This window comes from Mirounga angustirostris, unplaced genomic scaffold (genome assembly GCF_029215605.1).
Source record: "Mirounga angustirostris isolate CCGP_5_RB_7025 unplaced genomic scaffold, mMirAng1.0.hap1 SCAF_2, whole genome shotgun sequence".
NCBI lineage: Eukaryota > Metazoa > Chordata > Mammalia > Carnivora > Phocidae > Mirounga > Mirounga angustirostris.
This window is the reverse complement of record NW_026991710.1, coordinates 163,271,245-163,285,024: the sequence shown is the minus strand read 5'-3', so window position 1 is coordinate 163,285,024 and position 13,780 is coordinate 163,271,245. Positions and strand designations below refer to the sequence as shown.

The window sequence follows — 13,780 nt, the reverse complement described above, 5'->3', positions numbered from 1 at the left end:
TCTATTTCTGTTTTCAATGATACATACATATATATAAAATTTTATTTATCTCCATGTGTTAACACTTAAATTTCTAGCTTATATCCTAGTCTCTACATAACGATATATAAACACCTGGAGCCTTTAATATTATTCCTGATTCTAAAACAGTAGTTTTAACTTTAATCTTAATTCCCTCCATTCTGTCCAACTTTTTTTTTGCCTGTTTTTCTAGTTAAAGAGTGAAAATATCTTGTACTTATTATCTGTATCACCTACAAATTGAGGATTCGATTATGAAAATTACATTTTTTTTTTAAAGATTTTATTTATTTATTTGAGACAGAGAGAATGAGAGAGAGAGAGAGCACATGAGAGGGGGGGAGTCAGAGGCAGAAGCAGGCTCCCTGCTAAGCAGGGAGCCCGATGCAGGACTCAATCCAGGGACTCCAGGATCATGACCTGAGCTGAAGGCAGTCGCTTAACCAACTGAGCCACCCAGGCGCCCCGAAAATTACATTTTTAAACTATGATACTTCCATATAAAATATTAATATTTTATTCAAAATATGGTATTTCAATTTTATTTCATGAGACTGCTGATGACAGGAACGTATATGGTAGCATTTAGATCCTAATGAAAAATAAAATACCTTAGTAAATATACAATTGATGTGAGAAATAAAGGCAGAAGAAAAAATTAAATTTCCTTACTGCCCACAGCTCATTGACAAGTCCTTGAAACAGGTAGAGTGACCTTCCTCTAGGAACTCAGCTGCCTCAGTGTTGACACTTTGCAAAGTGCAAAAGGCAATCTCAGCTTAACATTATCCTGACCCCACAGGGTCCTGCAAGTCTACTTTAACATATAAAAATTCCTTTGGAAACTTCCTTTATCTCTACCCCTACCCCCACCCCAAGATACATGTTAGCGATCATCTTCCACGAATATGGCCCACTGATATACATCTGAAGGGTCTCATGACTAACATTTTATTAGACAGTAATAAATGACTTTTTCCTAACAATATTTAGCCCCCTCAAGGTCCCAGAAACCTTGCTTCCAAAATTCCTTAGAGGGGTGCCTGGGTGGCTCAGTCAGTTAAGCATCTGACTCTTGGTTTCAGTTCAGATCATGATATCAGGATCTTGAGATTGAGACCCATGTAAGGCTCCACACTCAGCGGGGATTCTGCTTCTCTCCTTCTCCCTCTGTCCCTGGCCACCACCCCCCCTTTCTCTAAAATAAATAAATCTTAAAAAAGAAAATTCTTTAGAGACTTATGCTATCTCTAACCCCCTCCCAACTTGAAAGTATATAATCAGTCACCCGTCACAACCCCAGTGCAGCTCTTTCTGCCCACAGATCCTATCCCCATTCTTTAATAAAACCTCCTTTTGGCACTGAAGACATCTCAAGAATTTTTTCTTGGCTGTAGGCTCCAAACCCCAACATTTCCACATCACAGTTACTGAGCTCTATTACTCACTCACTTTTTTAAATGAAGTATTAAAAATTACTAGAAGTAGTCAGAAAGCAGTGGCCCTTGTAAATATACATTATTTCAATTCTTTTGTCCTTTAGTCTCACCTGAAAAGTGCATATACCAGGGTAGCAATCAAAGCGAAACTGACCACAACTGCCACAAGTACTTGGTCACTTACTCCTTCTATGACTGAATCATCATCCAATTTCAAACTTTGAACTTCACCTTGATATTTGGCCATTCCAAGTCTAAAAGATAAATAAACAAAGGTTACAAATGACACAGTGAAAATAAGATATACTACTCAAAACCACATAAATATAACTGACTTCTAATGTATACTATTTTTTTAAAGCACCCACTTAAGGAAAGTTGCATTAAGTACAACTCTAGTGGGGACTCTCCCATTATTGAGTTCTTTAAAATCTGCCAGACACATTATTTTGAGGAGTACAAAATTTTATCTCCTTTAAGGTAAACAATTACTGTAATTTATCATCTATTTACATTTTTTAAAAACAAATTTTTAAAAAATACCCTTTCTTCTTCAAGCTCTGCTCCTTTAATCTTAAGGAAAAAAAAGACATTCCTGATGGCCAACTGCTCTTCTCATTCTTATATACCAAATCAATTCTCCCAATGAATCAGATCCCTCTTCACCCTCACAGCACTGAAAGTGTCCTGGAATGTACCATGTATGGATAGGGAAGGCAATATATTTTCTTCTTCTGTAAATATTCCTGTATTATCTAGTGTAGTGCTCTGTACACAGTAGGACCTAATAAATATATGTTTAAATATAAATGACTTACCTTACTTATAATGTTAGTAATTTGAAAAGTAAAACACATTTAGGCTATAGGACATTTAAATCTATACTAAGATTAGTTGAATTAATGAAAATTCTGGTGCTTGAAAACTATTAGCCTCACCTGGAACTAAGCTCAGCTTATGGTTCAGAATTCTTTGAACTGCCTGGAATATGGAATCACTCTGAGGCTGCATTTCCTTATGAAGAGAAAAGGGAGGATATGCAATTCTCCTTCCCATACACTAAGCTTGAGAAAAATGGCAATACCCAATTTCTATAGGTATGAAGGGAAATAACCCAACCACATCAGAATCCAAGTATCACAGGTAATTCATATTTTTTATATTGCAAAACAGAAAAATTTAGTCTCATAAGACACCTAAAGGAAAATAAAGGAAATAAACATATATGACTATTCATAATTAAAATAAAATTCTGTATCTATGTAACTTAATTGCACTGAAAAGTTTTATTCATTAACCTAGCGAGTCTCTGTTAAGAGGAAACTTTGTGAAAGTCTAACACCTTTGAAAGAATCTGAATTGGCTGCTAATAAGGAAATTACCTTATGGAAGAAACCTAAGCAAACAGATCAAAGCCAATTTCCATCTTTACACATAGTAATAGTCTAATATATCAGGAACTTTCTAATGATAGGTTTCAAATAACCATTATGAAGGCCACATACCAGGAAACTCAGAGAAGCAGCTCTAACTTCATTATTTTCATTCAAAAGAATAGTCAAATGAACTCCCAACGGAAACTGAACAAACAGCCTCAAATAATCTAGGGGTGGGCCGTGTAGTAAATTTAGGTGTTTCTTTTACCAGGTTTCCTCTGTTTATTTTTTTTTTAAGATTTTAAGTACTCTCTAAACCCAACGTGGGGCTCGAACCCACAACCCCAAGATCAAGAGTTTTAGGCTCCAATGACTAAGCCAGCCAGGAGCCCCAGGTTTCTCTTTTAAAATTGGAGATGCTTTGTACAGCTGTGTCCAAAGTCCTAAGGGCAGTGAGAACTACTTGCAGCTGCACAAAAGATAACCAAAATCTTATCCCCTTGTGTCAAGAATTCCAGACTCTACTGAATCTAATTACTTCACAGAGTTGTGACGATTTTTCCCAGTGGTATAAATTTAGGCAGTTTACTACTGAAGTGGAGCAGAATTTGTCACCCCAAAGTAATGACTTTTTGTTTTAAGAATTACTTTAGGTTATTTTTTTAAAACGGCAAAGGAAAAGTTCTGAAACCCAAGCAGACCTTACCCTTCTGTAAAAGAGACATTTACAAGGGAAATCTCCATTTGTAAAGGTATCGCTCTCTCAATACCAGGAGGACTAAATCCCTAGAGACTGTTATGAATGGAGAAGGCATGGACTTAAATCTGCATAACAACTTTACCCTTGTTTACTGTGCTTTTCCTGGTAACTTCCCATAACTGTGTCCCCCACCCCCAACATCTTTCTTTTGTCTTTAGCTGAAGGTGGTATTTAATGTGACTGCTTGGGCCATTTTGGAGTTACTCGGTTTTCCTGGGTACCTCCCATGTACACGGAAGTATACAAATGATTAAGCTTCTGTTTTTTTCTTGTTAATGTCTTTTATTACAGGGGAGTCTCAGCCAAGAACCTAATAGGGTAGGGTGATAGTTATTTTTTCTCCCCCAGACTCCTTTGTATTTTTTTTAATGGATTACATTTGTTTCTGTGTCCTTCCAAGTGTAATTAATGGTAATGTAAATTCCACTGTACAAATTATGTTTTTTCATTCTGCTGTATACTTAACTTCTTTGCAAATAAGATATTGCTTATGATATTGCTTCAAGCACAGTTCCAAGAGCTCAGAGATCCAGGATGCTCTAAGTATTGCAGAGCCATATAATGTTATTTGCATCATTTTATAGCAGAAGTTCCCAATGTTATTGAAATGAAGAGAGTTATTTTTTACTTCCACAAATTCTGGTATCCCCAAAGAAAGTGTCTGGGAAGAGAGAGGGGAGGAGGGGAAGAGGCTGCTGATAAATTTCTGAGAGGAACAGAGAGGTCAGGTGCATTTTCCTGTCACATGGAAACCCCAACTAAACCCAGAGCTCTCACAAGAGGAACTACTAATGACTGACCTTGTTGGGGGCTTCCAATAGCTCAACTTCCACTAGCAGTTTTTCTTGTAATCATAGTTTTAAAATGGAACTGTAGGAGTTAATAGCTCAAAAATTGGGTAAGATGCTGATCTAAGATTACAGAGGATAAACGATAAAAAGAAAATTTTCTACGTGAGACGACATAATACCTCAATCTTGAAAAGTCAGTCTTTTCAATCTCAACTTCAGTTCTCCAACTTGTGCATTACACAGTCAGGTCTTGTCTATGTGCTGATGGTTTTGCCCAATAGCACAGACTCTCAACTCAAGCCTGCTTGGACATTAACAGCCCAGATTTTAGTTCCAGTTCTACTACCACAACTGTGTCCTCGCTTAATCTCTAAGGACTTCCATTTTCTGCAAAATGTAAATACTGGGCTTGAGGATTTCTTAAGTTCCTTCCCCCATTACAATTATGAAAATAAGAGTTACCAGGACTTCATTTTTACTATTTGAGATTCACAGAAATAAAACACCACAGATCTTGCAAACTGTATGGTGTAACTGATAGAAGGCTGAAGTGAACTGGTTTCTAGCTTTGGTTTGCTACTAACTAGCTAAGCCTTATTGAGGAATAGCTTAGTATGTCAGAGAAGCATAAGCTTTGGAGGCAGACAACTGTATTTAGGTAGTTTGCATCTCAGCTTCTTCATATGTAAAATACATAAAATTAATTTTAACCACACCAAATGCCCACTTTTAAGTAACCTCCACACCCAATGTGGGCTCGAAATCACAACACCGAGATCAAGAGTCGTGTGCTCTACCTAATAAGCCAGCCAGGCACCCCTCAAATGCCCATTTGTTTGACCCCCCCCCCAAAAAAGCTCTTTGTTTTATGGAGACTATAACGAGATAATGAAGGTATTTAGCATATTGCTTGGCACATCATATAGGCTCTCAGTAAATGGAAACTATAATATTTTGATTACTTTAAAAAATAAAATCTATAAAAAATTAGTAATCTCTACACCCAACATGGGCCTCAAACTTACAACCCCAAGATCAAGAGTCACATGCCCAACAAACTAGCCAGCCAGGCACCCCTTGATTACTATTATTAACAACTGTCAAGAACCATTATAAAACTTAGCCGTGCCTTCCCCATTGCTGCACTATGTTGCATCTCAAATTCTCTTTAATCAAAGCTCTAAGTAGGTATTCCCTGGGAAGACAGCATAAACTTGGGAACATTGCCACGCAGGACACTACCGTGTTTATTTAAATCTGATAAACAGCTTTAAAAATAAATAAGTCTGATAAACAACTATAGATGAGACCTAGTCTCCAACTAACTAGAGTAAGGAGACGGCTAAGACAAGTTGCACTCACCTCTCCCCTTGGTCTTTTCCAAAACTTTCAGAAAAAAAATAAGAATAAGGGAAATATAGAAATTCCGTAACTTCCAAAGGAGAAACTCAGTCTTTTTACCCAAGTTCACGTAAAACATGATGATCACATGACTTCCGCAGACAATTACATCCAAGAAGCTTTTAATATAATTTCCTTCATTGAGGGTAATTGGAGCCACAAATGAAACCTCAAGAACACTGCAGTATCATACATAAATGCACTATGAGTGAGCAGTCAAGACTGAAAAGGGAGGCTTAGGTCATTTGTGTCAAAGCCTCGAAAACCTGAACAGCTGGAGTGAAGGTGTTCACTACACCACAGTCCCTCTAGAAAAGGCTAGCATCTTGTTCTCCACTTCCAAAGACAAGTTGCAGGTGAGTCAGGCTTAAGTCAGTGTAACATGTACTTACTGATTTTACGTGCCTAACAAGGGTAATGGTCATTAAAGTGCTAAGGGTTCTACAGAAACAACCTAGTATGGAATGTAGGAACTCTGGTTTGACAGATCCAGAAGCACCAACAGAGGAAACAAAGGCAGGTGAGACACATTTATCATTTCTAAAGATTTCTCTGCCCTTGGTGGAGGGAAGAATATAATTTTTTTTTCTTTTTTTTAAATTTTATTTATTTATTTGAGAGAGAGAATGAGATAGAGAGAGCATGAGAAGGGGGGAGGGTCAGAGGAAGAAGCAGACTCCCTGCTGAGCAGGGAGCCCGATGCGGGACTCGATCCCAGGACTCCAGGATCATGACCCGAGCTGAAGGCAGTCGCTCAACCAACTGAGCCACCCAGGCGCCCAAGAATATAATTTTTTAAAAGACCATTGAGAAGACTCTAGGTAAGATTTTTTTACATTTACAAAATGATACATTCATCACATGTGAACTGTTAATTGGTACTCTGTAAGGCATCGTTAAAAACTCACTCCAATTCTGAGTGCTCAATGACAAAAGCTACTCCTAATGGGAAAAGGGGGGTCTCCAGGGACTCGCAAACCAAAGTAAAGATGTGCTCTAGGAAGTTGTTTGCTGCACCCAAGTAAGTTTGGCATTACCTGGTAAAGTTATGTATACTTGGATTCAACAATTCTCCTAGGACTCCAAGGTATGTATCCTAAAGAAACCCCCTACACATTTGCACTAGTATCCAGATTTAAGAATGCTTACAGCACTGTTTTTAGTAGCCCCAAACTGGAACAAAATGTCCATTAACAGAATGGATACGCTGTTCTAATCATACAATGGAATACTAGACAGCAATAAAAATGACCTACAGATACACACAAATTTACTACAAATTCAAAGCCATAAAATACACTGACCCCATTCACAAAAGTTCAAAAACAAGCAAAGTAAAACTATATTGTTTAGGCATGCATATACAGACAGTAAAGCTATAAGAAAAGCAGGAAAGTATCGTAAGTCAGTCTAGAGAGGGAATTGTTCTCAGGAAGGAACACTAGGTGTGGGTAGAACTCCTGAGGTATGGGCAGTATTCTTTTGTTTTTATCTGGGTGTTTGTTATTATTTTTCTTTAACCATGTACGTTGTATGCACTTTTCTGCATATGTCATATCATATAAAAATATATTGGTATCCCTGCAGAAATCCACGCCTCTAAAAAGGTGGGTGCTCGCTGGCGGACCATCCACCAAGCCATTAAACACGAAAGCCAACCCCTAGCTCTGCACTAGGAGAAACAGGCCCTAGAACTGCCGAGGTCCTCACGGGCTAACAAATGACGCACACCCTCTCCCTACTTAAGTAGCCGAAGTTTTCAGGGAGTCGACGCTCACCCACGACCCAGGAAAGAACGGCCGGCTCTCCTCACCCGGCCAAGCACCTAGAACCGCGAGACGCCCGCCACGTCGGCCCTTCCACCGTCTCCGGAATTCCGGGCGGGAGCTGGGCGACTCTGGGGCTTAGCCCGGGGCTTCCTGAAGGAAGGCGGAGCCCCAGGGTCCGAAGCAGCGACTCCCCCCGCCGCGAAGCCCGAAGGCGACCCCGGGGCAGTCCCGCCCACGCCGCAGCCCTGCCGGCGGCTCCCGCGGGCCCGGATCCGGGTGGGCGTGGCCGGCCGCGGCCCGCCGGCTGGGAGGGGGAGGGGCGCGTACCTCTCCACCGCAGAGGCTACCTCGCCAATTCCCGGTGACTGAGAATAGAGATTATTTCCGGGCACGGCCCCCGCCACCCCTCCCGGGCAACCACTAGCTGTCTCTTTTTTATAATTTGGAGTGCGGACACTGGCGCACGCGCACTGCCGAGCTTCCGTGAGGGTTCGAACGGACAGGCGAAGAGGACCCGCCGCCGCCGCCGCCAGGGCCGGGCGCGTGCGCGCGGCGACACGCAGCGGGCCGGCGTCGGGGCGCGCGCGGCGGCGGCGGCGGAGAGGCGGGCCGGCCGGAGCGCGATTGTGCGCAGTGGCTCGTCGGCCGCCGCTCTGGCCAGGGCCGGCGCTCTCCGGAGGAGGGGTGTGTGGGGCTGGAGGCGGGGACGCGGGGCTGCGGGCGTGGCCGGGGGCGCGCGCGGCGGGCGCGCGGTCCCGCGTGAAAGGAGAAGGAGGGGCAGCGGGGGTGACGGTGCGAGAGCTGCTGGCAGCGCCCGGGCGGTAGTCGGCGGCCCGGGCCCGAGGAGAAGGTGGGCCGGAGGCCAGGTCAGCTGCCCGGACCCTCCGACGCAGCCCCAGACCGAGCGGCAGCGGTTTCTGTTGAGGTGGGGAGGCGCTGCCAAGCCCCAGCTAGGGAAGATGTTCAACGTGGAGTCGGTGGAGCGGGTGGAGCTGTGCGAGAGCCTTCTCACTTGGGTATGTGATGACTGGCGGGTCGGGGGAAGACCCCCTCCCCCAGGTCTCCTTTCCGGGATCCCCCACGCTTGTCGCGGGGGGCGAGCGCCGAGGGCGGCGGTGCCGTCACATCCGGGGCCTGGGGCGGGCGGAGCCGGGGGACGCCGGTGCGGGCCGCGTCTACCCCAGCGGCCGGGCTGGGCGGGGAGCGGCCGGGAGCGAGGGGACTCGGCCCCAGGTCGGGGGAAACTTGCCGGGCTTGAGGTGTTGGCTGCCCTCCGAGAGGAAACAGGCCCGGTGGAGCCTAATGATGGGGTGCAGGCGGCACGGTGATTAGGATTGTTGTTGTTTGCAGCTGATGAGGCGCTGGCGCTTCCCTCTCGCGCTGCCAGGGACACCAAAGCGTTGGCTGTCTCTGCGCTCGGCGCAGCCGGTAGAGGCACTCGGGACCCCTGGTTACGACGTTCCTCGCCTTTGTTGTAGCATTCGCGGAGGACTGAGGGTAGCCCCTTGACGGATGAGCCAAGCCCACTGGAAGAGAAAAGTACTTTGAAGGGAGGGTAGGAAAAATACGAAAAGGCACCCAGAGACGGTATTTAAAATGCGAGATGCACTTCAGAGATTAGAAAGTAAGCGGTGTGGACATACTTATTTAAAGGTATAAGTATAAAAACAAATCTGGAAGATATGTGGTTATCATTAATGGAACTCGACAATTTGGGGCGACGTTGTGGGCTTCTAATCTTAAAGTTATTAAAATTGTCATGGTTTAAAGTAAATACCTGTTTAGTTCTCATGCTAATAATTGTGCTTTTAGCAGCCTCTCGAGAGCCGGTCTTAAAACCCAGGCTGTGTGTTTCACAAACCTTGGTGTCAGTTTTTTGGGGGGCGGGGGCGTGTGTGTGTGTATAGAGGTCTGCAGAGCCACGGGATAAACCTAGTGCTTTTTCTGGGAGTTTTACTCACTGCTAAAAATGTTAAATGTCATTTCTAGAATAAGACACTAATATATTTATTGAGGTGACTACAGCATTTGGGTTAATGTTAAAGGTAAGATACAGATGTCAAAGAAATTCTGTTTAGTGGTGCCTTGATTTATAAGTTCAGGTCCCTAAAATACGGATGTCACTTTCCTTTGTGGGGGCACTTCCATGGAAAGGTTAGAGAAGCATTGCCTTAGGTAGGTTGTAACAAAGGTAGTGTAAATACTGAGTTTTGGGTTTTTTTTTTTTTAGATTTTATTTATTTATTTGAGAGAGCGAACACCAGCAGAGGGAGAGGGAGAAGCAGACTCCCCTGCTGAGCTGGGAGCCCCACACGGAGCTCCTTCCAAGGACCCTGAGATCATGACCTGAGCTGAAAGCAGATGCTTAACCGACTGAGCCACCCAGGCGCCCCTACTCTGAGATTTTCATAATGTGTTCTGTGTCAGGAATCAAATTATGTCTTCTGAAACAATATATACACTGGTAGGGCTTGATATATTCTGTAACTTTTATGTTAGGCTATTCTTGGGATTTCGGGGTGTTTCTGTTTTTTGCAATAATATATAGTTAACATACAGCTTACAAATATAGTGGATTCCAACTTCAGACGAGAAGATGGGTTTCACTACTCTCTTTTAGAAAAGAGAAAAACTGCTAAGCTGCATAACGTGGCCAAGGCAGGGGAGAGAGAAAGGAAAAGAATGAACACATTCTTTGATACTGTGGAAGGAATAGATTTGGCAGAGGTTGTAAAAACAGAAGATTGAGGATCTTAAGGTGTGCCTTTTGAGTCTGTACAAATAAGTTCCTCCCTCAATGCTAGGAAAAGGCAATAGGGCAAAGATGAGGAAGCTAACTGAATCTGAAGTAGGGCTGCATTGTTTAAAGTCTAGAAAGACAAGTCTTAAAAACAGGTGTATTTGAAGGGCATCTGCAAAAAGATGGCGATCATTGCAGTTATTTGAGTGAGAAATGCTAACAAAAATATAGAGGAAGAGTCTTAGAGGGAAGTTTGAAGGGATCCTAAGAGAATCACACAGTATGAGAGCATCTATTTAGAATCTGGTAAATGTCAAGAAGACAAAATCCGGGTTATCAGATATGGAGAGAGGTCAGGGAATATGGTGTTGTAGAAAAGGATTTTTGAAATGTCACAAGGAAAATTTCTGGAGAAAAGATTAGAGATTTTAAGTAACAACTGGAGGGCAGAGTCTACACAAAGATGTACAATTCTAAGATTTGGAAACATTTTAAAACCTTATGCATTGAAATGTTTCAAAATAGAGTTAAATGCTGGCTTTAAGTTGTCATTATAAAAAGCAGAATAAATGTTTATGCAGAAAATGAGGTAGCTAAGTATACGTTTAGTCTAGTAATTCCCCTCATATCTGGAGGCCAGCTTATGCTGAAAACAATTCCAAAACCAAGTGTAAGGGAAAAAAATGTATGCAATATACTCCAAAGAAAAGACTCCCATTGGCGTGCCTGGCTGGCTCAGTCAGTAGAACATGTGATTCTCAATCTCAGGGCAGTGAGTTCAAGCCCCACAGTTGGCATGGAACCTACTTAAAAAGAAAAGACAAGACTCCCATTTGGACTAATTTACTCTGCATAAACTCATAGCCACATGTGGATTCTGTGCACACAGGTTAGGTAACTGCAATACTCGGCAAGGTACAGACAGCTGCCAGTGACCTAGAAGATCTAAGAACTGAAAGCTCAGCCCCACGTGATTCATTCTCTGAGCTGACAGCCTTACAGAATTAAAGAACCTCATGCTCAATTATTGAAGATCATAACTATGATCTTGAATATCAAAAGTTTATTTTCACTACATAGCATTTAGTACTAGATAGGAAGTAGATAGTACACTTTAGAAATTCTTCCACTAGGAATAGTTAAAATAATAAAACCTCAGGCACTTAAAAGGGATGACTATTAGTCACCTATCCAGAATTCATTTCTGTGGACATTGAATTGCCTTAAATGCTGGATAAATTACTATTGTATCAGAGCACCTACTAGCTCAAGAATCAAATGTTCCAAATTTTTGTTGAAAGAGGAATACTTAAGAGAAGACAGAGTATCCTCCTACTGGTGGAAAACACCTTAAGCTTAAATTCCAAATCAGAGTTTATGCAGCAAGCAAGTTCAGCAGGATGTGCTTGAAAATTTCCACTCTACCTCCTCTCCCCACCCTCTGAGTCAAATTGTGTTCTTACCTGTTAAAGAAATCTGCCCTGCCTACTACACCTGTCAAGCCTAATTTCTTTTTTTTTTTTTTTTAAGATTTTTTATTTATTTATCTGAGAGAGAGAATGGGAGACAGAGAGCATGAGAGGGGGAGGATCAGAGGGGGAAGCAGACTCCCCGCTGAGCAGGGAGTCCGATGGGGGACTTGATCCTGGGACTCCAGGATCATCACCTGAGCCGAAGGCAGTTGCTTAACCAACTGAGCCACCCAGGCGCCCCAAGCCTAATTTCTTGAACTTTACATTAAAAGATTGTTCTTTCTTAGATTTTAGAGACTGAAAAACCAGAAAGAGTCTGGAATGCTACCAGTTAATGGCAAGAAGTTAAGTGGGAAAAGAATCCTCACATAGGCTAAGTACATTTCTTCTGGGAAACCCAGCAAGATTAACCTACCCTTGTAATTTTCATATTACCTAACAGCCAATAAAATGTATACTAGTGTATAGACTTGGGGAAGGTATCATTTTTGTGATTGTATCTCCCACCTTCCATTCTGTCTGCCTAACTCCATTCTACCAACAATTTTTGTTCTGTGATGGAGGAATAATCAGTGTACAGAAGTTAAAGCACATTTTTAAAAAGCGTTTTCTTTTTTAAAAATTGAGGGTGAATATAAAATGGTAGATAAGAGCATAGGTTCTGACATTTGAACCTGGGTTCAAATCCTGGTTTTGTTTCATACTAAGTATGGGTGACTTTGGGTAAGTGTGACTTTATCTCTGTTTCAATTGCATTCATTCAGGTGGTTCTTATGCTTTGGTATTGATTAGCATTGTTAGAGTGTTCATTAAAACACTGATTGCTAGGCCCCATGTCCAGAGTTTATAATTCAGTAGGTCTGGGCTGGGGCCTGAGATTCTGATTGCTAACAAGTTTCCAGGTGATGCAATTGTTAGTGGCCTGGGGACCACATACCTTGAGAACCACTGCTCTAGAGCAGGGATTTTTAATTTTAGCATTATTGACGTTTGGGGTTGGAGAATTCTTTGTGGCAGTGCCCTGTGCATTGTAGGACATTTAAAAGTAGCATCCCTGGCCTCTACCCACTAGATACCAATAGCACACACCTATTTGTTAAAACCAAAATGTCTCATAGGGAGAAAAATCACCCCTGGTTGAGAACTGCTGCTGTGGAGATACTAATTCCAGGTGATCTCATGCTTTACTTTTATCATGCTTTTGTGGGGGGAGGGTGAGATGGAGTTGGGTGATGTTAATAGAGCTTCTTGGAATTGAAAGAGAGGTTATGACCTTTTAGGTAGAATTTCACACCTTAATGCACTTAGGTGTATTTATCTTTAAATTTTACCCTACTGCTATCCGGACACATCCTGTTAGATTATTAACTCGGAGTTAATGAGAAGTGGTAGATGATAGATTTTTTTTTATTAAAATATAATTCACATACCATAAAATTCATTCTTTTATTTTTTTCTTTAGAATTCTTTTTTTTTTTTTAAGATTATGTTTATTGGACGGTGCACAGGGAGCGGGGAGCAGGGCTCGATCCCAGGACCCTAGGATCATGACCTGAACCAAAGGCAGATGCTTAACTGACTGAGCCGCCCAGGCACCCCAAAATTCATTCTTTTAAAGTGTACAATTCAGTGGTTTGTAGTATGATCACAAGGTTGTTCAACCATCACCACTAATTCCAAAAACATTTTTATCATCCCAAAAGGAAACTCTATAAAGCTAGATTTTCTTTGGGACCTGTTTTACCTTTATTTCAAGCACAGGTGGACATGTAGCCTTCATGATCAAGTATTTATTTACCTTAAGAGCCAATACAGAGAAAGTAATTGTTGGAAGCCACATTTTAAAAATCAGAATGAAGATAGCTTTTTATAAGTCCTAATAGAGAAACAGAATTTTAGTACTAAATTACATTATTGAAGAATTACTTGCTTTATTGATTTTTTTTCTTCTAATTGGCCAGAGACAGTTTCCTAATCTGCTTTGGATCAGAGGGTTACAAATGCCCAACCC

The 13,780-nt window shown here is 42.0% G+C and overlaps 2 protein-coding genes across 13 annotated transcripts in view; one reads left to right on the top strand and one right to left on the bottom strand.

Moving 5' to 3' along the window:
* Positions 1 to 8,104, bottom strand: part of RNF170 (ring finger protein 170) — a 45,293-nt gene extending 37,189 nt beyond the window's left edge. Inside the window, exons 1-2 of one of the 8 annotated variants that reach the window (XM_045879933.3) lie at positions 7,885 to 8,104; positions 1,571 to 1,714 (exon numbers count right to left, since the gene is read on the bottom strand). In XM_045879933.3, coding sequence (XP_045735889.1) covers positions 1,571 to 1,707 — 137 coding nt within the window. In that variant the 5' untranslated portion in view covers positions 1,708 to 1,714; positions 7,885 to 8,104. Of the gene's footprint in view, positions 1 to 1,570; positions 1,715 to 7,566; positions 7,853 to 7,884 lie in introns of those variants that run through there. The other 7 variants (XM_064585466.1, XM_045879934.3, XM_045879937.3 and 4 more) reach the window with 7 other exon arrangements.
* Positions 8,105 to 8,296: 192 nt separating this feature from the next.
* Positions 8,297 to 13,780, top strand: part of HOOK3 (hook microtubule tethering protein 3) — a 121,323-nt gene continuing 115,839 nt past the window's right edge. For 4 of the 5 annotated variants that reach the window (XM_064585464.1, XM_064585462.1, XM_045879942.3 and 1 more), the window contains exon 1: positions 8,297 to 8,573. In XM_064585464.1, the coding sequence (XP_064441534.1) occupies positions 8,517 to 8,573 (57 nt within the window). In that variant the 5' untranslated portion in view covers positions 8,297 to 8,516. Of the gene's footprint in view, positions 8,574 to 8,782; positions 9,211 to 13,780 lie in introns of those variants that run through there. The other variant, XM_064585463.1, reaches the window with a different exon arrangement.